Here is a 16487-nt window from a genome sequence, read left to right on the forward strand (position 1 = left end):
ATACTGTTCTGGAACAGTTATTAGATCTTCAACAAGGTGGAGATTATAGTATTCTGTATGTACATGTTCCTACTGCTCGGATAAGTATTCTGGTTAACAATGAATTAAAAAGTTGCAGCTTATGAATTTCAATAAATAGCTAGACATGTATATATCTCATATATTTTTAGAATAAAAACATCAATATAAATAGCTAATTTTTATGGGTTTTGCATACTAACCTGCTCTATTAGTTAATCTCTTTTCGAAATTTCACAAGGTTAAAAAGAAGTATCGATCGGCATACATTTAAAAAATGGTTTTCATCCCGATTGCTATTTGTTAATCAATTTTAGCTAAAGGCCCGTGAAGCTAAGCAAGATTAGAAAATTACCAAATATTCCCAAAAGGAAATTAAACAATGACAAGAATGTACAAATTATAATGGCATCACCAAATAGAATGCGACATTAAGAAGCCAGTAAAAAACACGTACCCTTACATCACTGGAAAAATTTGTGCATAACGTTGTCAATTAAATCCAGGATTCCTAAGGCTAATAATAGTTGTATTAAGAATAATAAACATAACACCTTCTTTCTCAGAAGGTGGAGGAGTGGATGATATAAGTGAGTGCCAAAGCCAACATCATCAGCAAATATATACGCAATCCCTTGATCTATGGACGCCCCTGAAACAAAGAAAATCATGATGAATGTGAAAAGGCAAATTAAATCAATGCAAGCACATGTTAAGATCTAGAAAGAGAGGAATTTATAATTACGTACCGTGGCTGGTTGCTGGAGCTAGGGATTGGGCATGGACAGCGAGAGGTATGTAAAGAGTGAAGATGAGAGAGAGAAGCATCGGTTGTTTGTTTGGGAAGAATCCATTCAGACTCAGCTGGTGCAGAAACTGAATAGTGAATGTGGTGCCTCGCTACTAACTCACATGGATTCTCAAGAGTTGGAGGTTTATGTTTTTAAATCTTTTTGGAAATCTTAGTGGAGTTTGTATAAGAACATAAGAGTAATTTACTCAATAAATAAACATCCATTTTCAGTTTTAGATAAAAACAAAATATTCAATAAGTATGTTCTAATTTAAAGATATATTTATTTTTTTAATTTAATATTTTCTATATTAACACTAGTATTTTAACTTGTAAATTGCATAGAATAAATATTTATTTATACAAATAAATTTTATAATAAAAAAATATTTATAAATATATAAATTTTATTATAACTAAAATCTATAATTAATTAACATTTTATACTTATAAATTATATTTTAGATTCATAATAAATAATCTACGTTATGATGTATTATTATTTTTAACCATTGATAATTTATTTAAAAAAATATAAATCTTTGAGTTAGAATTATAGATATTAAAAATGATAGTTTAAAAAAAGAAAAAATATTAATTTAAGTAATTCATTTGATGTTAAAATAAAAGTATAAGAATATATCATGTGCATGTTTGAAGTGTGTTTAAATTTTGAAGATAAAAAATAAATAAATAATTGAATATATATATATATATATATATATATTTAAAATTAATTTTAATATTTAATTACAACATGTTAAACGGTTTATTTAATATTAAAATAATAAAGAGATATATCATATACATGCTAAAGTGGAGCTTCTTAAATTTATATGAGTTTAGTTTGTTTTAGAGTAAACATTAAACTGTTTTTTTTGTCTGTACGAAAAAACTCTATGTACCTAATATAATTTTAAATAAAAAAATAATTAAATAATCTTTCAAAATTAAACAAAACCAAACATATATCTAAGAGGAAATATCTGTTTGCTTACTTTGCTCAATCTAATTAAAGATTTTAATTAAGGAAAATTTTGTTTTGTGATGGATGGCATTTTGTTTCCAGCGTTAAACAGTTTACTACATTTTAAAAATGTGATCTTTAATATTACCTCAACTTACAGCAGGAATATAATTTAAATAACAAGATCGAAAAATCTTACTACTATATCCTTAGATGATAGTATATAATTTTTTAGGGTATCCTCTTCCATAAACCAGAGACAAATCAAAGCATAATTTTTTAGGCGAATTGGCATAGGCGTTAAACGTCGGCCATCTTGTGAATGACGACCATCTTGGCTTATTAATTTCATTCTAAAAACGTAAGCTTGTGAATGACGACCATCTTGGCTTTGCTTTGTCAATAACTTAATATATATATTGAAGATAGAATAGAATGGGATGGATCACTGGAAGACAAAAGTAGCAACGGCCATTTGCATTATTCTCCCAAGACCATAACCCAATTAATTAACCTGCCTCAGAGTTTCCGTTTTCCTCTCTCTCATCATCAACATCATACCTTAGGGCTTTTTCCTTGATCAGATTGCTTAAGGTAAGTGGAAAACATAAAAATGTAGCTTTTTAAGGGAAGGTTAGAAACATAGTTTCATGCTTGGTTGTATTCTTTGCAGTCTTGGGGAGTTTTCCTTGTGTTTTTACTTTAGCAACTGAATTTTGAGTGAATATATTCATGCCATAAATTATTGGAGGTTGCCTCCCCAACTTCTATCCTTTCTAATTCCCTCGTGTTATACTCTTTCTCATATTCAATTATGTTCAATTCGATTAGGATTCTTTACGTAAACTGCGAACAATTAATAGTTACTTTGCGTTATATTTTACGTGAATCCTGCAAGAATAGTATGTGTCTGGTAACACATTTAGGATGTTAAAAATCACAATAATGGCAAAGCTACTCCTTGTAACTTCTACATCTATCATCTATCTTTAAAAAAGCATATGACTTTGTTAATATATATATATATATATATATATATATTCTCTTTTTAGCTGACAAAAAAAAGGTAATGCACTACGGTGATTCATACAACCATTGGAGATGTAGCGTGGCCCCAGAGACAAAAAACAAAACGGGAGGTATACACCTGAAGTTTATATGCTTTCGATTCATGGTAATGGAGTTGCTTTACAATTTTTCCTATAACCGTACAATTGCTTGTCCTTCATAAATTTTAAAAATCTGAAAAGGACAGTAATACAATTTACATTGGCACGGACAAGCTTTGCATAGATACAGGGTACATTCTCGAGCTAAGAACCAATTTAGCACCAGCCATCCCAATTCTAAAATATTAAACCCAATTTAGATAATTTTATCAATAAAAAAGAGAAGAAATAGAGATATTGAATCAAATTTCTACTAAAAAGTTAAAATTAAATTACGCACATCAGTTTCTGAAAAATTAAATGAAAGAACTTCTAAAAAAGACTGATGTACATAAATTAATTTTAATTCATAAGAGAAATTTGATTTATTTTCTTCTCCAGTAAATTCTCGTTGAGAAGTTTATCTAAAGTGGAGCTTAATCTGTTTCATATTCAACTGCTTCTCGGATTGATCCCAGCGATATTTAAGTATAACAAGCCTTTTCTACATATGACAATGTGAAATTGTGGTTTGAAATCCGAGTTGCACATCACGATGAATCCAACTTTTAAAAAGATCAGGATTTAGATGGCAGATCTATTTCTTCATCCAATTATGGCCGAAGTTGAAGCCCTTCTACTTCAAATTATAAGCCAGAGCTCAAGATGTCAAAAGAATTTTTTTATATGCTCCCAGCAGGTTGATGGGATTGGCCAGAGTGCTTGAGTGACAAGCGCAAAACTCCAGGAACTCGCAAATGTAAGAAAGTCGCCGTCACATGGAACCTTTTCTTTAAACCATCTGTAACACTTTTACACATCCACTTGAATTGGCCGCAATAAGCATGCCCGATTTCCCTCTCCAGCACACACTTGAAACAAACTGACCATTGTCATCATCAGTGTCTTTACCAGAAATGGGATCAATGGACCCAAATTTGTGTGAAGTGACTGGCATGGGAAGCGATCTATAGTAGGTGTAAACCTGCAAGAGAACATAAATTGTGATTGATGCCAGCACACACACGTAACTTTCTGCTCAATATTCAAAACTCCCACCTATACGTTTCTCCATCTTGATTATTATCCTTAAATGAATTTTGAATATTGCAAATTGTAAGGTTGCTAGTCACGGTTATCAACACAAATTGGTGCATATACAAGTCGCTTAATAGAATTAGCATACTGACCATTTCGAGGTCTGTGACTCTGGTCATAATTTGACATTAGTGCAATTAAACGAGATAACTAATTGAATGAACGTGTTCGATTTTAGAAAGTTAAAACCAAGTAAATAATTGTTCTACTGAAACTAGTATATACCTCATTTGTTTCTGAACCACATGCAATATATCCATCAGCCACCGATAGACCCACAAAATTCTGTCAAGAGGTGGAAAATTTCAGCTTACCAATTTAAGTAATCATAAACATTTGTCAGTTTAATGACAAAAACAGATCAAATTTCTGACATGAAGGCATAGAAGTTTGCTAATAAACAAATCATTTTGGTCAAAAACAATCTGGATTTCGTAAAATTGATTTTGCTATTCAAATCATCAACCATAATCTGATGCTCCATTTAAAACCAAATAAGTAAAATTCTCCAAAGGATATTTGAAAGACGGTGACAAAGAAAACCTTACATACTTCAAAAACTTAAATTCCATCCAGTGCTATAAAATTTAAAACCAAACCTTCTCATTAGTATGTCCCGACAGAGTTAGGCTGCAAGCATTAATGGATGCACCCACAGGAGAGGTTTTATTGAGATCCCAGATCTTCAATGTATTATCAGTAGAAGCAGAAACAAGTGTTTCAGAGTCCAAGAATTTGACATAGCTCACAGCTTTACGATGGCCAGCCAGTACACACCAGGGACTTCTAAGATTGCGAAGATCATAACAATATGTTGAGTAATCCGCAGATCCAAAGGCCAGCAAATGGGAGGAATGAGCAGAGAACTGAACACAGCAGACATTAGCAGCATTCCTGATTGTGCCTAAACAGTTTCTCTGGAAGAAAAAAAATTGTACTGCATTAGCTCTTGATTAGTTATTGGGAAGAAATTGTCTAGTATTTTTTGCAGCATCTTGAGCTTATGAAGAGACAATGTGATGCAAAATCTATCCATTCAATTAAGAAAATCTTGGTCCTTCATATTTGTCCCCCTGCTCATGGACTAATGGTCTCCACTGCCACATTATTTATTTTGAAAAATAAAGATAAAAGGGTTAAATATGTTTTTAGTCCCTACAATAGGGCAATTTTCAATTTTAGTCCCTATAAAAATCATCTCCTTTTGGTCCCTAGTTTATGAAAATAAGGACCACACACAAGTGACACGATACATCTCCATAAATGAGGACCAAAGAGAAACAATTTTATTTTAGGCACTAAAAGCTAACATTGCCCTTTTTGTAGGGACTAAAAAAAATATTTAACTCAAGATAAAAACAATTTAACCAGGAACCTTTCTCCATATTATTGGTTTAGCAAAAACTGATTTTTTCTTAGATTCAATATCTTCCTGATATGAATACGGAAGGTTCATTAGGTGATCAAGGTGATAAGAATCAGCCCAAAAGTGAGAAACCTTTGAAGGTTTACACACGTAGGCCCAAGAGGGTAATAGAGTCCATTCAGAATTAGTGCTGTAGTGCTTTGTGAGGAGTAACTAATTGATACAATACATATCACAAGGACTATTATTTAAGGGTGGAAATTCACAAATCACAATTTTGATGTTCATGTACAGTAAGGGTGAACACAGGTCAGGTTTGAGGGGATTTTGAACCCAAAGCAAGGTTATCAAATCAAGATTCAAATCGCAAATTGTCAAGCTAATTTTTGAATTGTGAATCATAATTTATATTGAACAGCTTAACCATAAGTCTTGAAACAAAATAGAACAACTTAACTATAAGTCTTGAAACAAAAGTAATGAAACAGCCAAATAGAATGCATGCATTGAATGAGTGAATCACAAATAAAAAATGGCGGAACAACAAAATATAGGATAAGTTCACTAGCGCTCTTTTATATCCTTTTCATTTAACTATTTACGCATATATGACTTCTCAATTTCTTTCAAGAGATAAAAAAGAAAAAAGAATGAATTGTTGAATTGTGTGATTTGTATCAAATATCAATGATACGAAATTGCACCAACTCATTCATGTACCATAAGATTCAAAATCATTTGAAATTTATCTTATGACACGAATAGATAGCCAGCCGAATCGCATTGAATCGTAAGATTCTAATAACATTGACGACCCAAACTGATTGAAAAGGTTCGGGTCAGGTATGAAATTTCCAAACCTAGTACCCAACTTGATTGCTTCGAGTTCATCTATTTTCAAACCAATCCAACTCATCAACCCAACCCAAGCCAATATTTTTAACTCAGGTCGACCCAATCCATGATCCCCCTAATCAACAGTGAATATCAAAAGGTCAGACATTCATATTATGTTTTAGGTCATAAATACAATAAAAGCTCAGAAAGAAGAAACATTCAATTACATTGTAACTCTAGTTTCTTTTTCTCTGGTTACCAACTTTAAGTCAAGCAAAATCTGCACATCCACATGCTTACATGCATATGTATAGTGTAATGTGTACGTGTGCGTTTGTACATGAAAAAGGGGGTTTACCTCACTGATGCTCCACAGCTTGACAGTACAATCATCACTTCCACTGGCAAATTTTGTAGGGCATACTGCAGAGAAGTCAACAGACCAAGCCCTCTTCTCATGTTCAGTGAATTGAGAAAATTCTTGACCTGTACTAGCATCCCATAACTGAAAATGCATCAAATCATACAATGTCATGACTAATGCAGGAAGTCAAAGCATGGCAGCTATCAAGAAATGGTTACATTCTTTCAGAACCCCCGCCCCCCGAAAAAAAAATCATTTCTGTATAATATTGGGCCCAGTGGTTTACAATCAAGTGAATGGATGCCATGCTAAATTTAAGTAAATGATGATCACCAGTCTCTATTCTGATGGTTATTTTATTATTAACTTAGGAATGCATTGTATCTAAAAATAGAACAAAAGAATCCCAATTTTTCTAAATTCATAGAAAACTGCACTATCCACGTATATGTATTATAAATATTCACCAGCTTCAATGTTTCACAAAGTACTATTTTATAGGAGTCAACCCATTCAGTTAGAAATAGACATCCCTTGAAACTTCAGATTTAAAATATAATCTTATATGCCACTTAGAAAATCATGGAAACAGATATGATACAGTCAAGGTACTAACAATTCGCTAATCAAATTGTTAGAGATATAATATAAAACTGCTCACATGTCTTCACCTAAAAGCTTATGCTTTAGGAACAATTAGTTCATGACATGTTATTAGAGTCGTTATGACAAAGTGGTCAACAGTTTGATCCTTGTCTCCCCACTTTTCTAATAAAAAATGAATTTCAGCACAAGGTAGGTGGGCCTATGCATTATCTACGCTTTAAGCCCAAAGAATTCTTGCATAAGTGGGTGTGTTAGAGATATAAATATAATGTAATATAAAATCTTTCATTAGTCTTCCACAGTTTCGCTAATAGCTAAACTTTTGGGATAATTGGTTTGAGTCACAACACAAAAAACGGAGACTAGATGTTAGATTCCAGACAAGACCCACCAATCTTGAGAAAATAAGCACTATTTTCTCTATTTAGCGGCACAGTTTTAGCCCAAAAATCCAAGTGAAAAGGTGAGTAGACCCTCTTAAGGTAAACCATTTCAGTTTGAATCCGAAAAGCATCAATTCCATACAAGTAATGGATGGATACTGCAAAGGTAATGAATGAATGCTGCAATGAATGTCTTCCAATGATTAAACAATGGTTCAATGTGCAAAACATACCTTCACTATACCGTCATAATCTGTAGAAGCGAGATAGTTCTTAATATAGTTATTCCAGCAAACACAGCTGAGTTTTGATCTGTTTGACATCTCAACCGCAGGATAATGGATATCAACAGAGTCATTGCAAAGTGCACTAAACTCGAAAATTTTTATTTTCCTAGATATCCCAGCAGAAGCAAAGTAATCTGCATCCCGGTCAAAGCTTAGAGAGCAAATTACATTTGCAGGATTGTTAAAATCAACATTTCTTAGTACACCCCGCACTTCAAACTTGCAATAACGTGCATACTTGCACAAACCATCAAAGAATACCCCTAAAGTATCTTTCTTAGGTTGTTCCTCGCTTTTTTGGGCCACATTCTGGTTCTCACGATTTCTTAGTATATCTTTATCAGGGTGAGTTGAAGCATCTGTTTCAGAAAGCTGAAGTTTGGATCTCGTGGAAAAATAAGCACCTTCAAGATGGCATATACTTCTCATCAATCTCACTTTATTTGAATTAGAGATTGGGGATATCGAGGGCAGCATTTCCAAACTCAAAGATTCCTTTTTAAGAGGCATAATCTCTTTCTGACAAGAGTAATCATTCTGCAAGCCTGAGGAAACCAAGGATTTTCTTGAGTCATGCCTCCTCTCCACCTCTTCTATATCTGATTCCAAGCACTTGATTTCTTCTACCAGTTTGAAGGCATTGTTCTGCTTCTGCTCTTTTAACAAAACGAGGAAATGCAATAACAATTCAGATTCTGCATCTTCTTGGTCAATACTTGATGACAATTCCTCACTAAACAACTCTTGCAATCCATTAATCAATTCAGATTGAAGGATTTCCCTGTTATGCAACAGAAGTTGTAACTTTAGAGAATCATATCAATAGACTATAACTCAGGTTTGAAGACCATATTTTAAGAACTGGTCCACCAGCATATTTAACTAAAACACTACTAAAAATATGTACTCAAGAACAGAAAGGGAAGAATATCAAATTTAAAAAATTCTCTGAATCATTTTTATGAGACTCCAAAACTAGCCACTCATAAATGTAACCTTTATTGAATATTGCAGATAAAGATCACAAATTAACAGGGGAACACTGGAATATATCTAAAACCCAGAAAAAAAATATGACAAGATATTATCCCATAGCTCACAGAGCTTAGGGCACAAACCAGATGCCAAAAATTCCTTCTAAATAATTCCCTTCCTCCAGTTCCCCTCCTAATAAGTCAGAAGTCCCTCTCTCCCTCCTTGAACTCATGCATAATTACCAGCCCTGTACCTTCTCAATACATGTCCCTCTTCCTCCTGGAATAAATTTTCCAAATGTGTTTCCTGTGACTAAACTGATCAAGAGGTTGGCCCATTTATTCCCCTTGACCCTGATCTATATAACATCCAAGCAACCTCCTATGTTTCAATGCACCATGTTTCAAATTTTCAATGAAAAAGCAATTTAAAAAAAGCAACACCATTATTAACTTTGTAATTAGTAATATCGAAGGGATAGAGAAGACATCTCAGAGAACAAATATTTCAACTCTATCTATAATAGCTTCATAGACACACTTTTTTATAAATAATAGCAATGGAAAAAATGTGGGTGTCATTCTCTAGTTAAATTAACCCTCTGACAAGGAAAGGGGGAGGAGGAGATCCTTGCATAAAGTTCCTATGAGTGATAACACAAATAATCACATGAGAGATAATTCATCATCTAATAATGACATGTTATGCATATGCTTATACCTCTTTGAAAAACAACATAATAACAGCATGCCATGATTTCATTATTCAATATACATTCTTCCATTTTACAGCATATATCCAAAAAGAAAAAAAGAAAAACAATTGAGATATGTATATCAGATGTTTGTGAAATCCTTTTTTCATATAATGCTAATTGAATTAAATCTGATATTAACTGTGATAGATAATATTTCAATACTACCTTGTTGATGGGCGTGATGATGGTTCAGGATGCAACAACCAAAGACAAAAGCCAGCTTCCTTAGGATTTTCTGATAGGAAAATTGGAGGAAGAATCCTATGACGAAGATCAGACATGGCTGCAATATGTGTTCTTTCAGAGTCAAAATGACCAAGTAACTGAAAAATTGACCCAAATAAAATCAGCTGCTGAACTTGCTATGCATCAAATTGCTTCCAATTATACCAATCATTTAATTTTAGTGACTGGAAAGAATTTCACTAAACTCCCACACACGTTTTTTATTCAACCTGAAATGAAGCAACCACTTTGCTAAGAAATGTACTTTATATCTGGGTTTGAGCCTTGCTAGGAAGATATCAGGATAGTGAAAAACCAAAGGAAAAACTTACAAGTTTCCAAACCAACGCTAATGCTAGAAAGCCATATTGAGCTCGAAGGTATACAGACAAAAGCATATTTCCATTTGTACTTCTTAAGTTCATACATAGAAACACATTTCAATTTGAGGAATAAACGTTACAAAATAATGCATGAAAGTTGCATTAAAAAAATGGAGAGGCGTCATGAACTTGTCTACACACCTCAAAAAGGAGAACACCAAGACAATAGATATTTGATGATGTTGTGTAACCTCCCTCAGGACTTGTGTACCATTTATTTTCAAATTTTTCACATGAAGTCAATGGCATTTGACCTGCATTAGATACGCGAGGGATGCTAGACATTCTTCCAATGTTATATTTAGAAAATTGGGTACCTTCCTCATATTCATTGTAATAATCTTGTGATCCAACTGTATGACTATGAAGTTTCCTATCACTTGCAGTTTCGAGGCACAAGTCACCACCAGTAACTCTCACATTCTCATTAAATTTTTTTTTCTTTGACCCCATATCAAGGGAGGGAAATGTTACTTGCTCTGACAGCCTTTTTCTAATAAAAGAATTATCTAAGTGAACAACTTCAGAATTTACAACACTATCCACCATCTGTTTTTGAACAGGTAAACCAAGGTACATGATCTGGTTTGATGGCGACAATTTAATATAAGATGGACACAGGTTATGCAATGCAACTCCCTGAGAGTGACAAATGTCCACCAAATCCACAATCTTTCTAAATATATTCAAACTTTCCACCTTGCTTGCTTTGTGGTGCCCGTGTTTCAACCATTCTCTCAAAGTCACACCAACACAATCAGACCTGCCAGATCTAGGCATAGCACCACAATAAGAAGGAAACTTTGCAGTTTTGGAACCATAGCCCACTGATTGATTAGAGTTCAAGTGAGTAACAATGCCAGTCTTCATCTGTTTCTGATCAGTACCACTGTGATTCTTCATCTGATTCTGATCTGTGCCAATGCTAGCCTTCATCTGATTCTGGTCTGCATCAATGCCAGTCTTTAGCCGATTCTGATCCGCATCAATGCCAGTCTTTAGCTGATTCTGATCCGCATCAATGACAGTCTTCAGCCGATTCTGATCCGCACCAATGCCAGTTTTCATCCTATTCTGATCTGCATCAATGCCAATCTTCATCCAGTTTTGCTCTCTGGACTGAACACAGAAGCCATCAGAAGATGGACCTTTATATACAATACCCTTACCCCTCAGTGTATTTTTTATGAAAAACTCAGCAAATCCTGATTGGGATATAATTTTTTTCCGTGTTCCTTGACGAACATCACCTGCACCCTCTTTATTTTCAGCAGATGCCAAGTGTTCCATGACATTGCTCTGGCCATCACTGAGAGATTTTCTAGCTAACATCTCAGGGAAAGATGAGGATCCAATATCCTCCCGAGCACTAGATGTAGCTGGGACACTGTTTCTGGTTCCAATATCACTTAGTGAATTTCCAATTCCTGAATTACTTGCTAGCTGATAAAGATTTTGCCAATGGTTCTGCCGATTATATATCTGCTCTCGGTTGTTTGATGTACCAATATCCAAACTTGAGCCATTGTAACTTTTTACTGTTAACTCTTCAACCATAACATCAGCATCATCCATAAAAAGGCTTACATGAGGATGCTGTGATGTATCTGCATGATCAATACCTTCAACTACATTTTTACCATGTAGAATGCCATCATATTCCCGAGGTGGTATCTGGGAGTAGTCCTGCTTAACAGGGATGAAGGCTTCTAGGGATTTTAAGATTTTTCGGCATTCCGGGTGGGGTGAATCTTTGTTTTGGCGCTGTGATTCCTCGGCAACTTCTAATTGGGTTGCCTCATCAACAAAGTCTTCATCCATGCTATAGTTTTAGCTTCAACAATCACATATCCTTAGCAGCAAATTTATCAATCAAAACATAAACTACAACTGCTCATACACAAAATCGACCAATCTGTCAAATAATTTAAAAAAAAAACACGTTAATTAAATATTTATTAATTACCATTTAGAGTTCCAATCACCGAATCACAATAGAAAAAGAACAAAATATACGCTATACAATTTGCAGATTCGAAAGGTGAAATTCCAGTAAATAAAGAGACCAATGGACGTATTTATAACCTCACAGGTGAATCTCATTTGGATTGAAGAAAATATAAAGTACAATACATAAATTAAAAATACTAATAATCATCAGGAACATAAAAGAGATTGGCATGTAACAAGTGGAATTAAATAAAGAGAAATTAAGGAGCAGAAAAAGGCGCGAGAGAAGAAGAGTGAGAGAGAAGAGGACTTACAATAAATAATAAAAGAGATTGATTCTGTGGTGTAAGGTAAAGTCGGTGGTACCAAACTATACAGAGAGAAAGATGAAGAAGAAGAAGAAGAAAGGTAGCAGTTCTGATTCTGACAATAGAAGCCCGTTAGTAGTATGGGCTAATGGCAAATTAAATTAGCCTACACATTGTTTGGATAATTTTATCTGATATTTTTTTTTTAATAATTATCCCATTAATTTTTAATTAATTACTTCCTTTTCTTATTTTTTTTACTTCTAAAACTTATTTTATTTTATTTAAAATATATAAAGACACTAATTATCTCTTTTTTCCTAGTCATGAAGAATGAATTCAAGACAACGGCGGTGTCAGGATGGGGGTTCATTATTGGGTCCGATCCGACCTGATTAAATCTCCGTCCTTCAAATGCTCTTGCTAATGCTAATACACCATCTTTTCACCAAAAACAATAATACCCAAAGATATTAACAGTTAAATTACCGCTACGATTTATGAGTTTTTTTTTGTTATTTAAGGTTAGATAAATATTTAAAAATATTTTAAGTAATAAATTGAAGAATTTTTTATAATTAAAGTATTCATAAAAATACTTGATTTTATATATTCTTATTTTTTATCAAATATAATATAGATCATTGACTTTTATTATTATATAATAGTATTTTTATTTATTTTTATTGTATATTAACTACTTTTTTAATATTTGATCTAATTATTTAAAGTCAAAATTATACACTAATTTGTTATTAATTTGAATAACACTAAATTTGAATCCTTTAACCAAAGATTCATGTTTGAGTATCGTGACACTAAATTTAAATATTTCATGATAATATCACAATAAAAAAAGCCAAAATTATATTGATTACATAATGATTTTAATTTTAATTTTAAAATTATAATTTAATAAGCATAAATTAAAAGGGCTTGTAATTTATTAACTTTTTTTTAGTATGTACACGATGTTTAAATTTAATGAGTAAAGTTTGGACTAAACACCACACAAAAAGGAACGTTTGCATCATTTAATGTAAATTATATTATTAATATTTGATATGATACATTAATTAAACTATTAAAATTAAAGTTTAATTGTAAATAAAAAATTTAAGCAAGAAGTGAATGAATGTGGTTTCGTAATTATAAGAATATAAGTTTGAACATTTTTTTTGATTTCATAATTAAAAATAGTAAAACATAAATGGATATTTTTCGTCACAATGTCGTAAACTTTAAAAATTCAAATATATTTTAATTGTTTTATTATTTTTATTAATGATGTATTTGTCCTTCTTAATTTATCAATTGGAAGATTTATTTATTTTTATATTATTTATGAAAAATATGCTCGTAAATTGGAAAAGAAAATCTATGGATCAATTGTATTTTTTTACTACAATATTAATTCATAAGATTTAAGAATTAATTCGTTTGAGAAAAAAAATTATATTTTATTTAAATTGCAAAAATTTTATTTTATTTTTATTTTGTTTCTCATCTAAAAATTTGCACAAAAATTACAATGTTTTAATATGAATTTTTAAAATTAAAATAATATAATATTTTCATAATTAAACGTAAAAAAAAAATATCCAATCAAAGACCCTTAACTAGAATTTTTTTTTTCTTTTCTTCTCTTTTCTTCATTACATGTGATTAGGATGTAATTAATCATTTTTTGAATGAATTTAAGCTTTGACTTTTTTTAATAGTTATGTGGGTATCTCACATGGAATGACAGGCATTACTTTTCTATGTTCAATATTCCTACCTTTTTTGTGCTATTTATTCTCATGTAACATTTTTAAAAAATAAATATGTCTATTTTATATTTAAAAATATACTTTTAATCAACTAAAATTCACTTTAAGTAGGATTTTAAGTGTTATTGTAAATGTACATTATAATTAATTCTTAATGTATTTTATTTTTTATATACTAATAGTATAAAAAAGTTTGTAATATTATTTGATAATATCCCTCACTTTAGCTATAAAAAAAATAGATTTAATAATACACAAATGTTGAATTTATTATAAATCATTTTATTGATTTCATCAAATAAAAATTTTCATAAATAAAATTAGCATAAAGATATCAATAGTAAAAAATATCAATTCGAATTCACATCTACCTTTTAGGGGGGGAAAGGACAAATGGTAATGGAGGTTCCACGTAGATTCACTTTGGTGTCCTACAGACGCAAAACAGAAGGCAATGATCGTCGTCCACTAGTTCTTGATATTTTCTGTATTCGGGTTCCAAATTTTCTGTCTTTGTTAAGAACATGTTTGCAATGGTTTTTATAAACAGTAATATGCTATAGTACGAAAAGCACTGGCAGGATCTCAGTACCAAAATACATGTGGAAATGTTGTTGGTTTATTGTTAAATTAGAAATTAAAAACTATAAAAGTTTAAGGTTATAAAAATGAAAAGAACAAAAAGAGAGATATAATCATAGATTATTATTAATAAGAATTTTAAGATAATTATTATAAACTTATTTTATATCCGCAATATATTACCTTTAATCTCTATATAATCTGACATGGGTGTAAGAATTCATAAAAAAAATAGTACAGACCAGCCTAATCAAATTATCATAAGTCCGACTCTAATGGTATTTATATAACTTTGAATAATGATATTTAGATATTCTTTTCTTTGTACATGCGGAGGGAAGATATTTAGATATTTTTTAATTATAAACATTTTATTAATATTTATTGTTTTTTTCATATCTCTCTTTATCTATTATAGAATACAGTGTTATATATATCATACTTACATTTTTCTACTAGTTGTTTATCTAACTAGATATCAATTAATATATAAAACATTCACAAATCATTTTTTTATACTAATATGTGGTTGATTTGAGTAAATTGAATTTTTAAATAAGTTTTGAATTTAAAATGAAAATTTTCATTAAAGATAATCAATAAATTTATTGTTAAAAATTAAACATAAATAAAATTGGTGAATATTTTACACCAAAATATGATGAATAAAATCATGTTTGTATAACTTTTTGGGTACATTTCTTGTTTTATGGCATTTTTTTATAACTTTTACTTTTTTATGATAAAAAACATATACAATGTTGGCATTTTTTTTATATATAACTTTTACTATTACTTGATTTAGTGTGATGATAACTAAAGTGTGTTTTTTCTTTAATAAATGAGATTTTGATTCCTGTTAGATGAAGAAAGACACTTTTTTTATATATATAAAATCCCTAATTTTTCGTTACTTCTATTAGTTTTAAGAAGGCTTTATCTCAAAATTTGCTTTCAATATAAAAATATGTTGGGTCGGCCATAAATTAGTATTTTCATTTTACTTTTATTTTTTATTTATCTCTTTTTTCTCATTGTATTACTTATCCCTTATCATATTTGTTATTTTCTTTTTTAACCTCGTATACCCCGAATGAAATGGGATATATGTATTTTCTTGTTTACAAACTAGTATTTGAAAGGAAACTTTAAAAGGACATCAGAAAAAATGTTTTAGAATGCATTGTTTTTAGAATAAGTAATATATACATAAGAAGGATCAATTTATATTAAAAGTATCTCTTTTAAAGTTATTATTTAACTTCATTTGTTTTCTTGACTTCCAATGATTGTAATAAGTTGATCTTAGTTTAAATATTTTTTTATATTGTCACATAATCACACATTGTAATGTGTGATATGATGGTTAATTTTTATAATAATCTTAAAAATTATAGAAAGATAATTTATAATTAGGTTGGTTTATTGTATACAAGTTTGAGAGTGCTAGTAATACATTCCTTTTCTAGCACTCTATTATTTTAGTTAAAACTAATTTAAAAATAAAAAGTAATGAATAAAACTTATAAAATAAGATGTAAATTATCAAAATGAGTATAATTCAGTTGTCTAAGCAAGGTATATAAATTTATTGTAAAATATTTTATACTGATTTTGATTTTGATAGATAATTTTTTTAATAAATTTCAATCAATAATATAAATATAA

At 30.8% G+C, this 16487-nt stretch overlaps 1 protein-coding gene across 1 annotated transcript; it reads right to left on the bottom strand.

Moving 5' to 3' along the window:
* Positions 1-2920: 2920 nt before the first annotated feature.
* On the bottom strand, positions 2921-12604 carry LOC114425311 (protein SPA1-RELATED 2-like). The gene is made up of 8 exons (XM_028392197.1): positions 12472-12604; positions 10349-12122; positions 9765-9922; positions 7814-8648; positions 6586-6732; positions 4624-4941; positions 4250-4309; positions 2921-3911 (listed from the first exon to the last, which is right to left on the bottom strand). Exons 2-8 carry the CDS (start codon positions 12026-12028, stop codon positions 3720-3722), a joined length of 3390 nt encoding a protein of 1129 aa, XP_028247998.1. The 5' UTR covers positions 12029-12122; positions 12472-12604; the 3' UTR covers positions 2921-3719.
* Between the last annotated feature and the right edge of the window lie 3883 nt (positions 12605-16487).

Source organism: Glycine soja, chromosome 1 (assembly GCF_004193775.1).
Source record: "Glycine soja cultivar W05 chromosome 1, ASM419377v2, whole genome shotgun sequence".
NCBI lineage: Eukaryota > Viridiplantae > Streptophyta > Magnoliopsida > Fabales > Fabaceae > Glycine > Glycine soja.